This window comes from Sebastes umbrosus, chromosome 12 (assembly GCF_015220745.1).
Source record: "Sebastes umbrosus isolate fSebUmb1 chromosome 12, fSebUmb1.pri, whole genome shotgun sequence".
Classification (NCBI taxonomy): domain Eukaryota; kingdom Metazoa; phylum Chordata; class Actinopteri; order Perciformes; family Sebastidae; genus Sebastes; species Sebastes umbrosus.
The window spans coordinates 22,682,802-22,705,329 of record NC_051280.1 but is presented as its reverse complement, the minus strand read 5'-3'; the positions used below and the strand labels follow the sequence as shown (position 1 = coordinate 22,705,329).

Genomic DNA, 22,528 nt, shown 5'->3' with positions numbered 1-22,528 from the left:
AGAATAAAGTCATAATATTACAAAAAATAAAGTCAAAACTTTACGAGAAAAAAAGTCGTAATATTATGAGAATAAAGTCATAATTTAACGAGAATAAAGTCATAATAATAAGAGAATAAAGTCATAACTTTACGAGAAAAAAAGCCGTAATATTATGAGAATAAAGTCATAATTTTACGAGAAAAAAAGTCGTAATATTATGAGAATAAAGTCATAAGTTTACTAGAAAAAAAGTCGTAATATTATGAGGATAAAGTCACAACTTTATGAGAAAAAAAGTCGTAATATTATGAGAATAAAGTCATAACTTTACGAGAAAAAAAGTCGTAATATTATGAAAATAAAGTCATAACTTTACGAGAAAAAAGTCGTAATATTATGAGAATGAAGTCATATCTTTACGAGAAAAAAAGTCGTTATATTATGAGGATAAAGTCATAACTTTACGAGAAAAAAGTCGTAATATTATGAGAATAAAGTCATAACTTTACGAGAATAAAATCCTATTATTACGAGAATAAAGTCATAACTTTACGAGAATAAAATCCTATTATTACGAGAATAAAGTCATAACTTTACGAGAAAAAAGTCGTAATATTATGAGAATAAAGTCATATCTTTACGAGAAAAAAAGTCATAATATTACGAGAAAAAAAGAAAATAACACGTAAAATTACTACTTTATAATATGACTTTATTCTCATAATATTAAGTTTTTTCATAAACCTATAACTTTATTCTTGTTATATTATGACTTTATTCTCGAAATCTCAGATTTTCTTTTTTTCCAGAGGCTACTTTTAAGGGTTAAAACACATCTTTAGCTTGCTTGTTGTTTATTTTGTTTACCAACCTTCACCTCTTCACAACACTTCACATTTGTGAAGCCGTGCCCATGCAGCAAATGCAGTTATTGATAAAATATTGAAATATATAGGTCTATCAACACCGCAACTGATTTGTCTGTTGACTGTGTATTATTTAGTCAGCTAATAGCATTTTTTTCCTGCCTGACTAAAACTAAACTTTTTTTTTTGCGACAAGGCTTACTTTTATTTTGAAGCCAACATCGTCTAGTTTCCGGTATGTACGCGATTATCTCTGTCCGACTTGACGCAGCTGCCTCGGTGAAGCTTTGCGTGCTCACGTCGCTGCGCGGGGGTGTAGTGGAGGCGCACCGCACATCTGGACTGCGGAACAACCGCAAATACCACTTTTTAAGAAAACACTAATTTGTGCTTATCTCTGTTATATAACAAGTGACTTCACACACCATGGCAGAATATTACCTTTTTATCATTATTATGATTATGATTATTATTGTTGTTGTTCTTGTTGTTGTTGTTGTTGTTATTATTATTATCATCATTATTATTGTTATTATTTTATTATCATTATTATTATTATTATTATTATTATTATTATTATTAGGAGTAGTAGTAGTAGTAGTAGTATTACTGCTATTATTGTTATTACCAGGCCCATTATTATTATTATTATTATTAGTAGTAGTAGTAGTAGGTAGTAGTAGTAGTATTACTGCTATTATTATTATTACTAGGCCCATTATTATTAATATTATTATTATTATTAGTAGTAGTAGTAGTTTTAGTAGTTTAAGTAGGAGTAGTAGGTAGTAGTAGTAGTAGTAGTATTACTGCCATTATTATTAGTAGTAGCAGTAGTAGTAGTAGTAGTAGTAGTATTAGTTTATTATTATTATTATTATTATTATTATTATTATTAGGCCTATTATTACTAATAATGGTAGTAGTATTTCTATACAAGGCACTGAGGTGATGCTCTCACCCAGTGTGATAAGTCTATTAGAAGATGATTGTCAGTGGCACCAGATGGTGGATTGTCAACCTTTTCTACCCTTAAATGGGGGGTTGTGAGGAAATTGGAGATGTGTTGAAGTATAAACCTAAATTCAGCTTACTTGCCTTTTTATTCATGTACAATAATTGACCTTCTTTGTCTGGGTTGGCCTAAATGTTTGTGACATTCAGTCTTAGGCCAGAAAGTGTCAATGTCTGCCTCCGCTGGAGTTGTATGTGCATCCCCGCTGACTGAAGATATAAACTGTCACAACAGTGTCTCCCCCAGCTTTCCAGATGAATACATTTTAAAAGGTGAATGGACTGTCTGTTAGACTCATGTGGAGACAAATGAGCTCTTAGATGAGAGAGAAAGAGGTATTTCTGGCACATCTTTGTTAAGTCTTCCATCCACCCCACAATGATTTCTTTGATAAATCATTAATCAGGAGAAAAAGCCCTTTGCATGTCCGTTCTTGTTTCCTCGCTACAGTGGGAGTTTCAATTTCAGCAGCAGGAAACTGAACGGCTACATGCACAACAACAAAAGGAGCTTTATATATGATGATACATCAGGCTCAGTAAAAACAACAACTGCCAATGTAAAATTCATAAGACTGAGAGTCCAAACGCCACACCGACAATGATTGTTTCTTTTTTTCTGTGTTGTTTTCACAGGCACACTGAAGGCACAGTGAAGCTGTATCACCTGCCATGCAGGAGAGTGTGATTTGGTTGTAAGGTAACCATGGTAACGTAGAAAAAGAAGCGACTCCAGGGCAGGTGGAGGGACGGAGACTGTGCACAGGATTATTCTGTTATTGCTGAATAAGCCTTCAGGTGTGTGTGTGGCCTTGAAGTTGAGCCTGTTTGTAATGGCTTGTAAAAATGAGGAAAACCACATTATGCAGCTGTCTTTCACCAGATATTGTTCATGTTTATCTCACATGCAAACACGCTGCGCTGACATTGGCAGCAGCATCTCAGAGGCTTGAGTTAGTATCAGCAGAGAGGGAGACTTTCACTTCACTTTCTCAGTTACACCTGAAAGTCTGAAAGTCTCAACTCTGACTGGTTCTCTCTTTTCTTTTTTTGTACCACTAAACCAGCATTTTCAGCCACTGGTTTCCCGGAGTATTATTTGCGGTGTTACAGAAGGTTGTTGGAACAATAATGGACGTAACGCATGATGTGAACACCAAAGGCCAGGTGTAGAAAGTTCATTGTTGAGGCCTTTGTCATGTGGATTATTCTTCAATAAGAGCCCATAATGTTGCCGTTTCTATTTTAATGGAAGCAGATATACACACCTTTTTTTCTTTGTTCAGAAAACAAGATGTGTTTCTCCTAAACATAGCAACATTTTTGTGTCACCAACGATAGCTGACTTTGTTCTCTGTCCCAAATCATAATGTTAACCCAGTCGAGTTATACTAACATATAAAAGAGGTACAGGGGGTCTTTAGGGGGAGACAGCAGGTCAACAATAGATGTCACATAGAAGTGGTGTACATCATCTGAAAGCTGGGAACCTGACGATTAATTTGAGATGCAGCTCAGCACTGTGTGTCAAGTTGTTCTAGTCATAAATCAGAAATAAACATGAACATCTATAAGGGTTTAGAACATTTTGATAGAAGTATATGATGGCCATTCCCATGCTCGTCTATGTCTCAAGAGTTGTTGCAGCAATTTTTGGGTTGATACCATTTGTTACACAGATTTTGTGCTAAATTTAACAATTTTTTACCACACGAGAATTGATAAAAATGAACAATAATCCCTCCAAAATACCACATCAATACACCAAGACCTTGAGAAACTACAGAGAAAAGGCCATGCTGTGATTTGGTATCAAAAACCTTTGACATTTGGAGATTTTTGCAAGAATTGCATTGTTCGGCGATTGGATGGCAAGCACTTCTGTTCTGGAAACTGCTCAGAAACCCCCTTATTGTCCCCTTAAAGCCATCCATCCCCTGAATGCTCTAGGTCTCTAGTTTGTGGTTGTAAAGTTTCATGAGGCTGTGATTATCCTAGAGGTCACCACAGGTCATTTTATACAGTGATGTCAAGTTTAAAAAAATGGTCTCACTACAATGAAATGGCTACTATGGGGGCTAAGATCATCACACATGAATACAATTGGGCTCATTGGATCCACAAGAGTCTCATCTTTACAGTGATACCCAATTTATGTAATTCCAAGACTGTTTAGGGACCCCTGTATGCAGAAATTTTCAAACACACCATTTTAGAATAGGCGAAAATAACACATTTATACTGCATGCATAAAACTGCATGTGATTATCATAAAGTGGGCATGTCTGTAAAGGGGAGACTCGTGGGTACCCATAGAACCCATTTTCAATAGCATATCTTGAGATCAGAGGTCAAGGGACCCCTTTGAAAATGGCCATGCCAGTTTTTGCTCTTAAAATTTAGCCCAACTTTGGAGCAATATTTAGCCTCTTTTTCCGACAAGCTAGTATGACGCAGTTGGTACCAATTCTAGTTTCATATGATGTCTATCTTCACTCTAGCTTTAAAACTGAGCCTGCTAGAGCCTCTGAAAGACAGTTAAGTCAGTCAGTGGATCTCAGAGGGTTAAATCAAAAATAGAAAATTGGCCTTTCCTGGTACAGCAGGCATTTGAACACCCAATGATCCAGTTTATTTATATAGTATTTTCGATCATGATGAGGAAAAACACAAAATATAATAATAGATTTAAAAATCAGTAACAGAAAAAAAAAAATAAATGTAGAAAACCTCAGCAAAAGCAATAGAGGAGTGATGTCTCTTGTATATGAAGGATCAGTGAGGAGCAGAGGTGACAGATGGACCCATAGGATGTCTGCATGTCAAGCTATAATTCTGTTAAGTGGTGTGAGATTCTGTCTCAACAAGATCCAAACTATCTTTCACACCGCCTGACACCCTCACATGTGTGACATGTGTGAGAAAACAACCAGACAGTGATGGTTCAAATCACCAACACAACCGTTAGCTTACAGCTTATCCCCTTTTCTTCAAATTCTGCAGAACATATATGTGGTGGGAATTATTTAGTCCACAAGTAATGTGACAATATGGTTTGGTGTATTCTGCGTGTGGCGAGTGAAAGTAACAGCAGGGGGAGGTAAAGTTCCTGTTGAATTAACCAGAAAGCCCTTCTGTTCATGTTTATGTGTATGTGAGGGGGGATTGGCAGCACAGTTTCACTCTAACAGTATCTCATATCATTTATTAATGCAGCTTGATTGACATGCAGATGAGAGATAACATTAACTTTAACTTTGGATGAACTTAAGCTTTATCTGTGTGTGTTTATTGTTTTTGGGATAATAAACATAAACTCTGCAACGTTAACAACATTGACATTGCATCATATTGACGGGTAAAAACAACAATAATATCAGTTCATCTAAACATCCATATTCCAAAAGATAAAAATCAAAGGAAGCTTATTTTACTTATCTATTTTTCAGGCGGCTAATTAAAACTTTTTTGTGTGGTCGATTCGAAACTATTACATTTCCTAAACAAAGTTAATATCTACATCTAAACCTATCTTCAACCTTCAGCCAGTGAGATCAGTGTGTATTTTATTTGTACTTGCTCATACTGAACAGTGAAGAGCTAATCATGCTGTTCTACTGAAGCTTTGCTACATCTTTTTTAGCACCAGGTTACTGATCAGTAATCAAGATGAGACAACTACAGCTTGTATCACCTGCTATAGGTGCAACTTGGACTAAGAAATGTGGAACACCTTCCTTTAAAGGGACTATTTGTAACTTTCAGAAATGCTTCTTAACAGCGACACCTGTGGTCGTTAAATCAACGAAAGTCAGCGTCAGGCTCGCGCTTGCTCGCTCTAAATATACCTGAACGAGCATCGCTCAAAACAGTGAGGCGACACACGTCAGCTAAAACCACAATAACACTCCATATTTCAGCTGCTTGGCAGTAATGTTAGCTGAGCAGACGAAGGTCTCTCCATGAACATGATTTAGATCTGATCCTAGTGTTGGCTTTTCCTGCCTAAGTGCAGGCTGAGGCAGCGGGGCTCTGCAGCGTGTCTCCCTGCTCTCTCCGCCCGCAGCCGGAGAGAGCAGAGGAGGCACCGGCACCCGGTCGGTAACGAGAGGGTAACGTAACTCTCTGCACAGCTCCGTCACTTCACAAGACACGGAAACCTCTGTTGTCTGGAGGAGCTGCAGCAGTTATTTCTGCACAAATGTCCCCTGTGCATTCACTAGATATTCTCAGAGCTACTAACTCTTCTGCAGTGTGGAGTGAGCGCGCGTTCACGTCTAGAGGTGGAGCGAGCTGATCGATAACGCGCTGTCTGAGTGAAGGCGAGCAGGCAGAGGAGGAGGGTACAGCGGCTACACGCGAACGCGCATATGCGAGCGCGCATGTGTGCCGACCCGCTACATTTATACGCTTACAAAGTTACAAACAGTCCCTTTAATAAATCCCCCTCTTCCCATTTTTACAGCTATTTTGTTTATGTGAATATAATTTAGCCATAGACATAATTGAATGTCTCTCCCTAGTGTGTAGCTTGAGTCAAAAACCATGCAAAGTAGTGCAATAGTTTTTGTGTACCTAATTTAAAATTAAATGTAGTTCCCCTAAAGCGCCAACAGTGTGCAGCTAATGCAGCAAAATACTGTCTTGAGTGCTTAAGCTATGTTTGGCCAGCTTGCTGTAACTTATGCAGCCCGGATCTGCTTGGTTGGCTGATAAAGTAATTTGCTTGCGGCAAGCTGTTAGTATCATGGAGTCAATGGTCCAAATAAAATATAGGAACATTACAGAACATTATGTAAGCGATAATGCACGGCGAGCTTTCCATTATCAGGAATTAATGCACGACATGGGAGAGATTGCAGTTCACTTAACGGCCACAGGTATCATCAATAACAAGGATCTTCTGAAAGTTACATATAGTACGTTTAAAGAAGCCCTTTATGATGAAAATCATTACACAATTCTGAAAAAAGTAGTTCTCTTTTTGTAAATTTGACACTTTTCAACTAGAGAAACTAATAAATACCCAAACTTTATACTGTTCACAATCAATTATTTAATCATAAACATCGTCCAATCAATCTAAACTATTTCAGAGCTCAGATTGGAGACGTGTCTATTGAGTCATAAGGCATATAACAGTAATTCAGCTCCTGTCAGCAGCTGTCTATTTTCAGAAAGAGCTTTTACAGGAAATCTTCTGCTTTCAGTGCTTTCATAGCCCATTTCCATGATTTCAATAAAAGGGAACTTCACAGCCGCATGCGTGAGGTGTTAAAAGACAAACTGCATGTCTTCACACACAACTCAGACCTTGACCCACAACGTCGAAGCCTTGTATGGTAAGTCCACTGTTTTTATTGACAGAAAACTGTTTGTCTTGGCTTAAAGTGCATGATTGTTTTTACAGCATTTCCTGGAGTGTATTGTGATGTTTAATCATTAATTGAATTATTTTTTTTACAAATAGATAGCTGTTATCCTGAAGCAAACTGTGTATTTTATTTATGTAGAGGTCTTTTTTGAATATGAATAAGCAATAATAAGTGACTTTTGAATAGATAATCAAGAAATGTAAATTGTTACAAATGACTATATATAGTAGTTTGAGCAATGCCACACAGTCACTCAGTGTCATTCTGTGTCTTTCACACTTGCAGATCATGATTGACAATACCACTTTTGTCAATGGAAATGTCACTGTCCCAAGTCCGACCCACGGCTCCACTGCAGGTCTGGCTGTTGGGCTGACACTCTTCTTTCTACTGCTAATGATCGTTGTTGGTGTAATCGTGTACAAATACCACAGTAAAATGAGGAATACGTTGCAGTTTGTACAAAGCAGAAGCCAGAAAAAGCAGGATAGTACAGAGACACCACAAGATGATTCCCATCACTACACCAGTATGATCACAGAGGAACCAACAGGACAGACTCCTATTTACGAAAACCTGACCACTACCGGACGCAACAGGCCTTCAGTAAACCAGAAGAAGTAAGCAAATATTTTCATGCTTTTAGTTTTGAGTCTTAACAGGCAGGACCTTCTTTTAGAGGAAATGTTGAGGCTGAAATGACATTTATGAAACTGCAGCGGTCCAAAAAGAGATCAGAACGGAAACAAATGAAGAAACACTGGTGTGCGTGGTTTTGAATTTCCCCATTTTGCACAACCCTGTTGTAATATATGCACACAATTTGGCAGGCGATCTCTTCTTCTGTTGTTTCCTACAATTTAGAGTCTATTAATCAAACGTGCCAGCTGATGACTCAGTGCGGGAGTTTTTCCTCTGAGCAAGAATAGAAACTGGGAAAGAAGACAGTTTACATGCTATTTGCCTTGTGTCACAATGGGTTTTTTACATCAGAAAAAGTGTTTTCTAATAGGGACATTAACCACTATGCGCTTATTGTTTCTCTGCAGGTCTCCCGGTGAATCTGAAGAGGATGTGTACCTGCAGTGTGATTCACCAGATGATGCAATATACGGCAATGATCCTGCATGTAACCTCTCCATCCTCCCAGACACCCAAGAAGACGACGTGTACATTATGCCAGATTCATTATAGGACACATCTCTATTCATTGCTCAGGCTATAAATGCACAACATTTGCAGCTGCTTCTTTGATACAGCTGACCTGTAAACAAAAACAAATACTGCTGGACTATACACCCATATGCAGTATAATATTATTATTTTGTATCATCTGTAAAGTTAGTAATATAATTATATGTAGCTGTATCTATTCTGTTAACTGTGATCTTTGATTGCTACTGTTTTTTTTTTTTTTTGGTAAAGTTCATTTAAGATCACATCAGACACACTGTACCGCAAATAACCACATTTTGACAACAACCCAAGTTAAATAAATTATCTGATAACATTTGATGGTTTTATGGTTCTCTGTTGATAAGCTCGATAAGTCTGGAATTACCGATGAATCACTTTTCAGTTTGACCTTTCGTGAGGAGAAGTGTGGGCCATTTCTTCACACTTGTTGCCATGCATGTTGTCCTTTTTTTGTATCAGAAAGTTTGCATTTGGCTCTAGAAACATTTTAGCAGCATAGATTATTAATATTATTTTCTTCACATAGTTAAACAGGTAAATATACAAATAAATAAATCTACAAATTACTTTTTTTGATACAATAGAAAGACCTAGAAAGGGTATATTTGAATATAAAATGATCCACATTTTTGATAAGTAGGTGGATTTGTGCACTTATATGGTATATGTAATGTTCATTATGTTTTAATAGCGATAGATCTTCTTTATATGGTAAATAAACTTTTGCCGTGACACATTTTTAATATTTATCTGTCTTGTTTACAACGGCTGCAGCACTGCTTCAATGTTTTCATTAAATTATTTCCGTTTGAACATTGAAACTTGTTTTGCTCTCATAGAAAATACTTTTTTATTACCAACCACAATTAAAAGGATTTAAATTAGTTAAAATTACACATTAGTTATGGACTATTTGGGAGGGTTTTATTATCCTGATTATTAAGATAAGTTGATGCAAATAACACAATATTGATGAAGAACATTTTGCAATTGCATTTTAATGTGAACGTTCATGTTTTCTTAAAAGTCTTTAGCTAATAGCCACCTGTTCAGGTTTTAGAAAAAAATGTGAGAATAGAGAAAGATAATTTACTTGCTACTGTATGCATAATCTACTGTAAATGCAGATAAGATGTACACTGCAAAAATGGCAAAAACTGCAAAATATGGTTGTTGCACACAAACATGTTTAATAAGTACACCATCAAGACTTGCAAACATGCAAAGGTCAGCACCTCTTTATGTGACTTGTGGTCAATCAGTTTTTTCAGAGGAGACACACAGAGAGGATGTGAAAACCTTTCCCATATGAAGTCAAGACCGTCTTATTCCTTAAAAGATCCTATAAGGGAAGAAAGAGAGAAAGAGATAAATCTGTGTCCAAATGTTACAGAATGAGAAGTGTGATTTGTGCTTCTCTGGACGGGTAATGACAAGAGAGGGAGGTTTAGCGACTGTGACATTTTCTCTCCTGTTATTTTTCATTTTTGTTTCCTGTCGTCCTGGAATTAATTTCAGTAATAGTATTCCGGGAAGGCTACGTGAGGATTAAAACCAGGAGAAAGCCAAGAGGCTAATGAGTTTGTGCTGTCTAGATTGCACACAGAAGGTCCTTGATAAATATTGTCCATAATTCTTTTTAGACTTGTATACTTTGGGTGGTACTGCAAACTCAGCACCTTTCTAATCTCGAATCTAAGATTGAAGACATCCAACCTCAGTTGTGTCATCCCTGAAACAAAGAGTAGCAGGGTTATAAACAAAGAAGTGGGTGAGTGGTTACTGGGCAGTGGTCTGAATTTACCATAAGAAAAGCTCTGATTAATCACCTATTTATTCGTCTGCCTTTTATTCAGTCGTCCAGGATCGCTCAATACGCCCCACTCTTTAATACATCTACTTTATCAATTGTAAAACAACTCATGCTCATATTTAAGTGACCTTTACCCATGCAAAGATAAAAACTATTAATAACTCATTTGGGTTGTTGGTGTCACTACTTGGAGTATTTAAACATTTCAGAGCAACTTGCTTCAGTTCACTTCAGGTCACTCACTTAATATCACACTTCATCATCTGTTCATTACCAAAAAAAACCTTGAGTTGCACTTTTTGAGTCCCACTTCTGAGCTCTTTATCTCACGTGAATAACTTTTTCTTGGCGATCGTTACTTATCGTAGAATATCTCACATAAACACTTGTTCTTTCTCTAATGACTTATCTCAACAGCACTTGAAAGATAAAATATTACAACAAGAAGCTTTGATAATCTGTAATGAAAATGCATTTACATTATTATCATTGATACGTAATCTGAGCTGTCTGGAGTTTACACAGCAAGCCGCTTTTTTTCGGGACACACCAATAGGGTAAAACAAATGTAATGATAGATATCACCATGAAACTTCCCCAGTTGATTACTTACATTAAGACAATTTTTATTATTATTACAAGTTTTCTAAAATTAAATGTTTAAATGTGTAAATGAGGCATTATCTGTGCTCTTTGTCATACATTTCCAGAACAGAAATCTGAACACTTGATAAAGCCAGGTTGAAAATTATGTTTAATTATTATTTTTTTACATGTTAGAGTCAACGTTTATGAATATCTCTTTTTATCACTCAGTGATACAATGATCATGTCATTTTATATTAGGATTAAAATGCTCTGTAAATCAGGCTATGAAAGATATATGAACGAACTCCTCTGTAAAAACCTTCAGAATATAGACAGAATGAACCTGGAAAGTTTGGTGGATGTAAGTGCTACTGAAGTGGAGATTTCTGGCTCATGGTACGTGTCCACAGGGGCGTTTTTTTATGGTGAGGAATCGCCTCACTTCCCAGCATTGGATGCTTGATGAGCTGCCACTAGACACAAGATACTAGGCACCTGATTGGACGAACGCTTTCCCCCGTGAGCTGCTTGCTACCAGCTTTCAAACCAGAACCAACATGGCGGCTCTTTTGGAAACCTTCTTCTCTCATATCACAAAAATGGTTCACCGAAACATTGCTGAATCTGTCTTTATTTTAGATCGACAACGTTTAGTTTAAAAGTTTCTAGGGAGGTTCCAGAGTCGTGCCAGCCGCCCCTGATTTGCATAAAGTAGCCTAGACCTCAACTTTATCATGAATCGTGCCGCCATGCTACCAGAATGCATTGCACGGAGGGACGGAGGCTGTGGACATGTACCATCTCTGAGAGAATTTCTTTTTTTCGAGAAAACAACCTTTAAAGATATGGATTATAAAACTTCACCAAAGATCCCAAAAATGGCACTGCTGGGAGCAAAACCGGAAGGCATTGATGGAAGAGCTAAAAAATATCTCTTACAAATATTGCTAACAGCAGCAATTAAATGCATCACTATTAAATGGCTTAAACCTGAGCCCCTAACATACAACTTATGGATTGAGAAGGTATGGGAAATTTACCACATGGAACAAATAACCTATTCCCTAAAACTACAAAAAGACACATTTATTAAAAGGTGGAGTCCTGCCATGACCATACTAATACCGTGATCTGTGATCTGAATATTTTTATATATCCTGGATCATACTTGTATCTCTGTCTTCCTGACCCAGATCATCTCTCTAAGCATATACACACACCCATACAACACATACCCTTCCACATACTTTTCCCCTCCCTGACCTTCCAACCCTTCACCACATTTATTTAATTTTTTTTATTAATTAATTTTACTTTATTTTATTTTAATTCTTTAGATTGTCTAAGTATGTATCCTTCCTTTTTCTCCGAATTCAATTGAAATTATAGTTTAAGAGGAAGTCTTGTTTTGTTTTTTTCTCCCTCCACCCTCTTGTTTTAAGTTGTGAAATTGTGTGTAAAAACAAAGAGACAGCTGTAAAATGAAAAAACAGTAGAAAATAATGTGATGATGATTGTTTAAGTTGCTGAAACTGCAATAAAAACTAAGTCCAAAAAAAAAAAAAAAAGATATGGATTATAAAATTCACTACAATTTGCAAGACACGACAGGTGACTCGGGTAGATATGTTTAACTAATTGACATCACCATGAAACTTGCCCAGTTGATTACTTACATTAAGAGAATTGTTTTTTGTATTACATGATTTCTGAAATTTTATTTTTAAATATGCAAATGAGGCATTATCTAATGTTAACAAGTATTAGTAAAATAAACATCTAAATGTGTATTTTAAATGTTGTCTTTCTGCTAGTCTGAAAGAAGAAGTGTTATGGAAGCAAAATAGCCCAAAATCTCAAGATTCACCAGCGCATGAATTGTATTTGCCTGTTAGTGTCTCCCTTTAAACTAATGATTATGTCACTTGTGTTCCTGAACTAACCGTTCAAGGCCACAGCACAACTCATTAATGGGAGATAGAAGTTATCATATCTTTACAGGCTGGTTTCTCTGTCACGCCGTGACCTTCGTAATAGTGATAGTATTTCTTTGGAAAAATGACAAATACGAGAAAACATATCATGCTCATAATGAAACGTACATGTCGCTATATTCAAGTGCAATAAATCATTTATTTAGGTCTTCATATAATTATTGAAATGAATAAGAGAGCAAACATATGCCTTACAAAACAATACAGTACTTTAAATAATAATAAAATTAAATAGTACTAAAATATGCTTTAATAAAATTAAAATAAAACACAAATAACATAAATAGAACTTTAAATAAATAAAAGTGAATGAACAGATCTACTGCTTGATCACACAATGCAAAACAAAACTCAGTGCAGGAGTAACATTGATAAAGTAATAAAGTGGATAATTACTATTTTTATTTAGTTAACCACTAATAATGCAGCTGTACCATGTTTCCTTTGAGAACACAATCAGCATGTAACATGTTATTTTAGTGGCAATACTCTTCCAAAAGTTTAAATTAAAGTAAAAAGCACACTTCCTCAGGCACAGTGACACTGAGTGACAATGAAGTCATCAAAAGGAGTCACCTCCAACCTTCCCCTACTGTCATAGTGCATGAGGACCATGGGCTCGTAGGCCGCCGGCACGCAGCAGGGCCGAGGCGACTCTCCTTTGGTAATCAGATGCAGCCGAGACTTCACCTGCGTGTGCATGCTCGCAGGCTTGTAGTTGTGGGGGCAGGTGCCGTCGCAGAAATGCATGGTGTACTCAGCCGGGGCCACCACCCAGTCCGTCCAGCCGATCTCCTTGAAGGTTACGGTGACAGACTTCCGGCAGCACCACCCTCGCTCATCGCAGATGTCTTCCTTGTTGGAGCGAGGCAGCCTCTTCTTCCGGGCCGGTTCAGGCTGCGTGAGGCCTAACTCCAGAGAAATGGTTGGGTTTGCTTTGTCTTTTTTACCCATAACTATCCCCACATCCACAACCAGTGCCTCAGCGCCATCAGTCCTCATCCACCTCTCCGCCTCGGGGCTGATGTCCAGCGTCACATCTTGAGTGCTCGACACGTTGGCGCTGACTGGAAGGTCTATGTGTGTCCACGCATCAGAGTTCACCGGTTTCACCCGGTTCACTTTAACTTTAATCTCTGGTCTTGCCTCAGGCTGAACTGAAGTGGGTTTATCTAGAATCTGCCTGGAGATCTTCAGCTCAGCCCGAGCTAGTGTCAGCTCGGTCTGGATGTTGGGGTTCTTGTGGAAAACAGCTCTGTACCACTGAAGGCGTTGACCTGAATGTGGATGTGGGTGTTCTCCTCTCCGAACCACTTTCATCGGCTCCACTAAAAACAAATAAGGAAAAGCTTCATTAGAAACATCATGACGTGGAGAGAGTGGAAAAACAAATCTTTTATTTTGAATTCCAATGCCTTCTTGTCATTGGTCGGTTTATCATTGATGACCCTGATAAAAACATGTGTTCAAAGTGTAACATCACTGTAGAAAGGCGTGCCTGTCACGCTCATGTCTTCTAAAAGCTTGTAGGAATGTGTTTGCTTTCTTTACAGGAATGTTTGATTCTATTTCCAACCATACGCATATGTTTAAACTCCTCCAGGAAGTCAGCGATCTTCACCTGGAGGATGAGGGATTATTCACAACCACACCGGCACAACGGCTATTGTCTGCAAATGCACAGGTAAACTCACACTGCAACCTTTCTTGAACTAGTCACATTCTTTCCTACTCCCACTCAAACTGTCTTTTCACGCCAGTCATTGAAGCATGACAGTCACTACAAGTCCTGATGTCTCACCTGTAGTTGGAAAGAGCACCGTAGACATGGTGGACTGCCAGGTCTCCCTCATCGGCTGGCTGGAGTTCCCTCTCATCTCTCTCAATTTCTCCCTGTAGAGCTGATACATCTTCGTCATCTCTTCCTCCGAGGCCCTTCGGGTCGGCCTGGGCTCCCTGTCCATACCCAACGAGCCGAGGATCCCCGTCTTCACCGCCTCCAGGAGCAGCACCCTCTGGCTGTCCCTTCCGTCCACATCAGGTGTGCCTCCGTGGGCCACGTGAGGCCAGCTCTCCCCTGAGCCGCAGAGGGAGGCGAGGAGCAGCAGCGTGCAGGAGAGGAGTGATCTGAGCATAGTGAGCCTGCCAGGTAGGTCTGGTGTGAGAGTGCTGCAGCTCAGTGGATGGGGTTTGTCCATGTTATGAATGAAATTCTTGCTTTCATTTATAGGGCTTCTGTGTTGCCACACCCCTGGTTAGTCAGGTGAGCCGCCATATGTCATTATGTGGCAACATTTTAGCAGCATTGTGTTATGTGTGACTTAAATGAGAAATATGTGAAATTAATATCAACATTTACAGCTTTTTTCCCCCAGTTTTATTAGCACATCAATTAGACAGATTAGAGATAGGATACATCAAATAAAGGGATTTCTGGATGAGGTTTGGTTACGTCACGAGTACATGGAGTCACCACGATTGTCCAGTAATGCGTCACTTAATCAAATAAAAGACCATATGTCTTACAGTTACCAGTTCTAAGGAGATGGACAATGGGGCAATTACATTAGCTCCTCCAGGGTTAATAATGATAATGTGGTAGTTTATTGATCCCTATAAGGCTGGGTCGCTCTGTTCCCTTGCAACTCTGCCAAGTATGGTCAGAGGTCAGGAGCAGGTACAACAGTCTATTTAGATTCTCACTGACTAGACGCTGAAGTCCAGTTCAGCCTCACCATGTATATTCTATCAGCTTTTTGTGACAGCATACTGTACAATAAAGACAGAAAAAGGTTAATTATCTGTGTGTTAGCCCTCCCTCTTTTAACAAGGCCACAGAGGAAATGCCTCAAGGTTAGAAAAGAGATAAACAAACAAAGTTTGTTGAAAGAGGAAACTGTCTGGAGCTCCAATGACAAAGTAAATTATCTCCGTCTATTACTGTAACCACATCATATATGTAATGTAAGGGGCTCGTAAACGATCAAACAGAGCTTCCTGTGAAAAGTGCTATCTTTTTTATGACGATTTAAATTGACTGATCTGACATCTACTGTCTTTCAGTTGCAATAGTTGGGACAGACTTAAGAGCTGCTTCTGCAGCGTTGAGTGTCGCCGAGCAGTTATCAGCATGTGAAAAACCCTCTCTTCTATCAGTAAATAGGGTCAGTGCACTGCTTAATTACAAAGTAGTTTCCCCACCCTTCGACGTGGTCGTCTGTGTCATTGACCCTGTTCTCTCCACCCGAGGGCTTTCCCACATTAACTGATAAAGATTTCATTTTACGGTAAATTTCCATAAAAGTGCATTTATGGACTTTTTTTGCCAAATTGTGAGCTTGGAAGTCAGATAGTACAACTATTAAGAGGGTTAATAAAAATATCGTTCAATGCTAATATGTACATTGTGATATAATAAAACAATAAAAGTTAGTACCACACAATTATAAAATTTAAGATGTGAATGCAAATTTAAATGACTTGTTAAATGTCATAATTCAAAGCTCATGCAATGCAGTGTGTGTGTGTGTGGGGAAGAAGGAAAGCATTTCTGCTGCACAAAATTATGGTTATTTTTACTGACTTTTCTCTCTTTACTTGTGACATGCTGGAGAACTTCCTCTTTCGGACTAAATGAAACAAACTGAGATGAGAGCATTACTCTTTGGGTGAACCTCTCACAGCTCACCGACACATCATGTGTGACGAGGGGTTGAAAAAGGCTATAAAGGGTCACAACATCAAGAATAGTTTTCCCTAAATTAAAAAAAGCCAGGACAATATTTGAACATATGAAGAAGTTACCGAAGAAGACACTGAAGTTCTGAGCAGTGAGTCACTGAGGTGATGAAACAATCGTGTGCTCTGCAAGGTGAGCCTGCCTTGGGGGTTGAAAGTGTGTGAAAGGCGTAAAGTGACTCATGCAAACTGGCAAGCTTGTTTAAACTGTCATGTAAGACTGTCACTCTCTTCTTATGGCTATTCCTCCTACTCTTTTCATGTCTCGTGTGAGAGACAGAGAGGGGGAAAAAAAATGTTTTGTCATCATGAGACAGAAGTTTCTGAGTAATGACGGCGAATTTCATCATGCATGCTGGTAACAGGCAGAGACGCTGGCTGTTTTAAACATGAAGTCAGATAAGGACAGCACATTGCATAGTGCAGGGGTTTCAGGGTCGCGAGGAGAATCTAAGATGTCACCAGATAATAAGATGGAAAAGTTTTTTTTTCTTTTTTTAAAAAACTCAAATCATGTTTTTAGCTTTTTCTTATAAATATATATATATAAAATTATTTAACTGACACAATCTAAGAACTGAACTTACTTTTGATTGAACTGCTCACAACTCAGACATGAAATTTAAGGATTCACAATTAGCACGGCTTTGTATTAAAGGTACAGTGTGTAAGATTTATTGCCATCTAGCGGCGAGGCTGCAGATTGCAACCAATTGAATACCCGTCCGCTCACTCCTCCCTTTCAAAGCGTGTCGGAGAACTATGGTGGCCTTGGGGTAACGTCATACAAGCCAAACCTTCTAGATTTTCCCAGGAAACTGACGTTTTTCATTGCCCTCTCCCAGTTTCCTCCCGGGTTCACAATTCTCCCATATTTCTCCCAATTGATGGCAAATCTTCACACTTTTTTTTCCTTTTTCGTAATCTTAGCCTGTTTCTGGAACTGAACAGTGTGTATAATCCCTACTGTTTCCACGTGAACGACATGAGAGCAACACTAACTGTTGTTTCCCGGCGGAGGAGAGCTGTCTGTGCTCGTGACACAGCACAGTTTGAGCTCATGTTTGAGCTCATGTTTGACCTGCGCTCGCCACAGCGTGCAGCGCCCAGAGTTGGGCTCTGCTTGACGCAGCTAAAAGCTGTCGAGGCAATTTCGAAAGCCATTGGAAATAACGGGTTTCAGAGCGCAGTGGTGACGTTGTCGCGTTTTGTCTGAAAGGGCCTTCAGTGAGTGAGAGACGGAGAGAGAATATAGAGAGAGCTAAGAGAAAGAAATACTCAAGCAGGAGCAAAAATAAATAAAAACAGATGAATATTAGTTTATGCCAGAGATTCACACGCCAAGCTCACACCAGAGGGGCGAATTATTCAATTTTCTTTCCTGAGAATTAAAGGTAAAATTAAAAGTTTAACACAAAATGCTGTTGCTGTGTACTTATTATTTTGTTATTTTCACTCTTTTAAAGTCACCAGAATGCAGGAAACAAAGTCTCTGAATCTTAAATCTAAAAAGACTGCCCACTTTGGTTTTGAAATCCTCCCTTTTTTTAAGGTCTGAATGTGGGCAAGTAAGGGTAACATAAAAACACTAAAGGCTCTCTCTAGAGCCAGTTTTTGGTTTGTCTGTTCTGGGCTACTGTAGAAACATGGCAGAGCAACATGGTAGACTCCGTGAAGAGGACCCGCTCCATATATAAATACGAAGGACTCATTCTAAGCAAACAAAAACACAACGATTCGTTTCAGGTGATTATACACTAATGAAAACATACTTATTAATATTATATTCCATCTTTGCTTATAGATCCCCCAAAATCCTACACACTGTTCCTTTACGGGGTCACGAGCAACAAAAGGTTGATATCACATGTAATAGTTTACTTACATATTGATTCTATTTTACTTTTTCACAACATAGATGAATGTGTTAATGGCAATTAATGGAGAAAAGTGTGCTACCATTCCACTATACCTTCATTCATTCATTCATTCATTCATTCATTCATTCATTCATTCATCTATTCATCCATTCCTTTATTTATTTTCTTGCAATTTTCTCTTCCCTTTACTTTTAATCAAACTGCCTACAGAGTGGCGAGGGACTGAACCATTCCCAGGCTGCACCTGGCAGAGGAGAGGAGAACTTGTCCTCTCCAGGGTTAACATAAATAGACTTATAGCTCCATTGCGTCCTCTAGTGGTTTTCAAGCTACATTACAGACTTCAATTTGCCAAGTACAGCTTTATTTGGAGTTAGCAGGAGCATGGGAAACGTAATATTGATATGAATCTCATATGGAGTTGAGAGAATGAGAGGAAATCCATTGTTTGCAGAAACTCAACATTTAATATTAGAGATTGAGAGGGAGAATTATCTTTTCCAGATGTTGAAAAGGCCATGTAATAAGAAGTTAGTGCTCATATTTGATGGTTCTGGTTGGTTCTTTTATCTCGTTCAAGCAGTTCTGACCAGGTTTGTGATTTAACCCCTCAACTAAGAAACAGTGACTGAGCCAAACTTTCATAGACAATTTTAAAGATAAACACTTGTAACCTTGAGAGATTTTTCCCCAGGGTTGATTCCATTTATGTTTTATTTCATTTTATTCTTTATTTCCAGTTCACAGAATTAAAACAAAAAACAAATCCCGAGTGGCTGGACTGTTAGAAAACTCTTATTTCTACCTTTCCGCCTTGCAATGCAGGTAAATGAGGTTAAGATCAGAGATAAAGAGTAAGAGCACATGACTGTAAAAAGAGGGCAGTTAAAAGAGGAAGAGCTGACTTTCATGCCTGACTGGTTTCACTAATGAGTATGGACAATTTGAAGATGACCTATGCTGGATCACATGGAGAGCAGGACAAAAGGACGCATAGGGACTCACTCTGTCCTTTAGTAGCTCCAAACTGCATCATCAGTCTGGTGAAGGACATCTAGATATTTGTACACATGGACATTTTATTTAAATAATTTTGGCACAGTTTGTGATAATGTCCATCTAAAAAAATTAAACGAGTCACACAAATACAGAAACATTAACCATTTTTCCGTCACCTGGGTGGACCTCTTAAAAATCTCTTCTTTGTATGAAGCTGATTATAACTCTCTTCTTGTTTGTTGATGATAGAAGGCTATACAGATACACAGTGATATACAACAATAACCTCATGGTTAGTGACAGAAATAATACAGGAAAAAAACATTAATGTTTGACCAGAAGATGATTTGAAATCAAAACTTGTGTGATTGTGTGAACTTATGCGACACACGACACACGCTTTCTTTCTTTTATGATAATGAATTTTACTTTTCTTTATTGGTATTTTAAATTGCAGTGGATAGAAATGGAGAAAATATGATTAAAAGAAGTTATTTTTATAAAAGGGTCACTCTCTGCCAGTAGTGCATGAGACAGGTAATCTGAAAAACATCATGTGCCTGTGTGTCCTCCGTTGCTCCTAACGGCATCTGCAAGATTTCACAAACCGGAGGAAACAACCAATCAGAGCCGAGCTGGAGCCTGCCGTCTCTGAGCAGCTGTCAATCACTCCCAAACTTCGCTCAAACTGTCAAACTAGGCAGCGCTACTCAAATATGAATCAATATTCTGTTACTGTAATGCCTATTTCTCGCCTCAAATGTTTTCAGAAACATCTTGTAGTGTACTGTTTAGCTGTAAAATTAGAAAGTTTGTGATCCGGCAGCCATGTTGAGATCAGTTGCGGAAATACCAAGCACCGCCCACCAGCCGGAGCACAGCCAATAGGAACGCTCTCTCTGAAATGACCTGTGATTGGCCAAAATAGATTTTTTAAAGCCTGAAAACAGAGCCATGAGGAGGTGCAGAAGTCTAGTTTTCTCTCAGAACACTTGAATTATAATATGCTGAAAGGTTATTATGGAATTTTTGCCCGATGATGCCAAAAATATTCTGCCTACTGCAGAGTTAAGACAAATAAATTTTAAACAAGCGAACAGAAAATGTGAAACAAAATATTCTGCTTCAATCTTTCAAAATACAATTTTAAGTCAAATTTAGAAAACATTTTTACTTATGATAAATATTGTTCGAATACTTATATGGGCACAACTCTTACATCAAATAAAAATAAAAAAAAATATATGTAGTATTTATTTATTGACACTTCAAGTTCTGCTGTACATGAAGCAATCACAGAAAGACAGAAAAAGACACAGTATTATTATTATTAGAGCATTATTATTCACATAATTTAATACTAATTGCTGGAATACCGCAAAATTAATTTGGTCACAAATGCCTTTCATACAAAGTAATCACTTGAAACAAATCTTGAATCTAACCGACACACTCAGCAGACTCTGGATTTCCAATAAGCAGTATTCAGATAAACAGTGAACTTCACCAGAGAACAATGAAGGATTCAAGTCCCTCTGGCTCACACAAATGGACATCATGTGACATCCCAGGACAAGAGACTGACTATTGTTGTATATGGGGGTGAGAAAGAAAAAAAAAACCATCATGGTACCACTGGGTGACAGATCAATCACTGCTATTCAGCTTGCCTTCAAAGCACAATTGTTCTGCATCGTCTCTGTTATTCCACCAGACAGACACATGATGGGTGAATGGCAGATTAACTGCATGTTTACCACACAACATATGGAAACAAGTGTGTTTCTGGAGGGGGGTTAGTTAGTGCACAAATGATGCTGTAACATGGTGACCAGAGACTGAGCTTTTTAAGAGAGCATGAAATGATGATTAGTGTATGTGATGATCTGGAAAATCCCCATGACACCCAGCATAACCAATAGCCTACTTTGCATTTGACAACAGGATATCAATAAGAGGGTGGGGTCAAACCGCCTTCTCACTTCATTACATGGGTCGAGGTTAACTAACCACCCAACCTCACCCAGCCTCTTCCTGATCAGCTGGCTGAGAGGTGGGCACCTTTTCTGGGCTGGTCGTGCAGGAGGAGGTGGTGCTGCTGGAGGTGGTGGTGGTGCTGCTGGTGGTGGTGGTGCAGAAGCAGCAGCAGCAGAGAGGAGGACTCTATCTATCTATTTGTCCATGCTTCTGTGGAGAGGAGGACGGATCGCAGGATGGGCTGACTGATCCGAGATCCGCTTCTTTTCTTTTTTTCTAATTGTCTTCAATGATGGATGAGCCGAATATCCTGAGACGTCGCGGTCTACAGGTAGGCTGGATGGAGATGGAGGCTGTCATGTCATGTCATGTCATGTCAGCTCTGATGTGGTTGTTTCCAGGCAAACGATGGTGATGATGATGATGAAGATGAGCCATATAGGCGACGGATGCGAGGATATTTCTCCAGGAGGATGGGTGTAGCATGTTGATTCTCCATTATTCTTCTAAATGTTTTATTATCTGTCATTTTCCCCCTCATGCCTGGTTGTGAATTGTATCAGATAATAATTTATATGGTCTTATGTGTTTATTTTGGAGCTGTCCATCCATTGGTACTTTTGTGAAGCTGCATGGTTGCCTTGGTGATAGGAGCTTAAAACCCCCAAGGGTGCCTGGATGGTTGACATCCTTTTTAATAATCTTCTCCTGCATGGGTGCCATGTTTATCACTCAGGAATGTCCAGAATGGGAATAATGAATATTTTCTCTCCCCTCTCTATATAGTTCATTCATGTGTATATTTCCCTGCATAAATGAAGAAGCTGCATTGTTTCTATTATGGAGGAGGTGTTTTTGTGATGAAAGACTCACTGGTCCAAACTGGGTGTTCCCATTCAGTTGTTGTGATTAGTTTCTGCCTTAAATTCATCTGTAATTTAAATGTAGGTTAAGTGCAGCCCTGTCATTATACTAATAATGATAATGATGGTTATGGTGACATTATTATTCATTAAATCCAAGACACAACATAATCTTCATTAAGCCCATAAAAAGATATGTTCTGATTAGTGTTTAAACTTAAAATACTGTATTCAAAACATCT

The 22,528-nt window shown here is 38.4% G+C and overlaps 2 protein-coding genes across 2 annotated transcripts in view; one reads left to right on the top strand and one right to left on the bottom strand.

Moving 5' to 3' along the window:
- Nucleotides 1-12,946: 12,946 nt before the first annotated feature.
- Nucleotides 12,947-15,601, bottom strand: LOC119497936 (inhibin beta C chain). The gene is made up of 2 exons (XM_037786374.1): nucleotides 14,631-15,601; nucleotides 12,947-14,157 (listed from the first exon to the last, which is right to left on the bottom strand). Exons 1-2 carry the CDS (start codon nucleotides 15,025-15,027, stop codon nucleotides 13,358-13,360), a joined length of 1,197 nt encoding a protein of 398 aa, XP_037642302.1. The 5' UTR covers nucleotides 15,028-15,601; the 3' UTR covers nucleotides 12,947-13,357.
- Nucleotides 15,602-21,439: 5,838 nt separating this feature from the next.
- Nucleotides 21,440-22,528, top strand: part of mast3a (microtubule associated serine/threonine kinase 3a) — a 37,156-nt gene continuing 36,067 nt past the window's right edge. The window contains exon 1 of the mRNA XM_037787161.1: nucleotides 21,440-21,754. Coding sequence (XP_037643089.1) covers nucleotides 21,713-21,754 — 42 coding nt within the window. The 5' untranslated portion in view covers nucleotides 21,440-21,712. The remainder of the gene's footprint in view (nucleotides 21,755-22,528) is intronic.

Bases quoted from the DNA above. Each gene is read 5' to 3' on its own strand.
- LOC119497936 (XM_037786374.1), bottom strand. From the start codon at position 15,027: ATGGACAAACCCCATCCACTGAGCTGCAGCACTCTCACACCAGACCTA. The intron at 14,158-14,630 runs GTGAGACATCAG...ATTTGTTTTTAG, and splicing joins GGTGCTCTTTCCAACTACAG to TGGAGCCGATGAAAGTGGTT.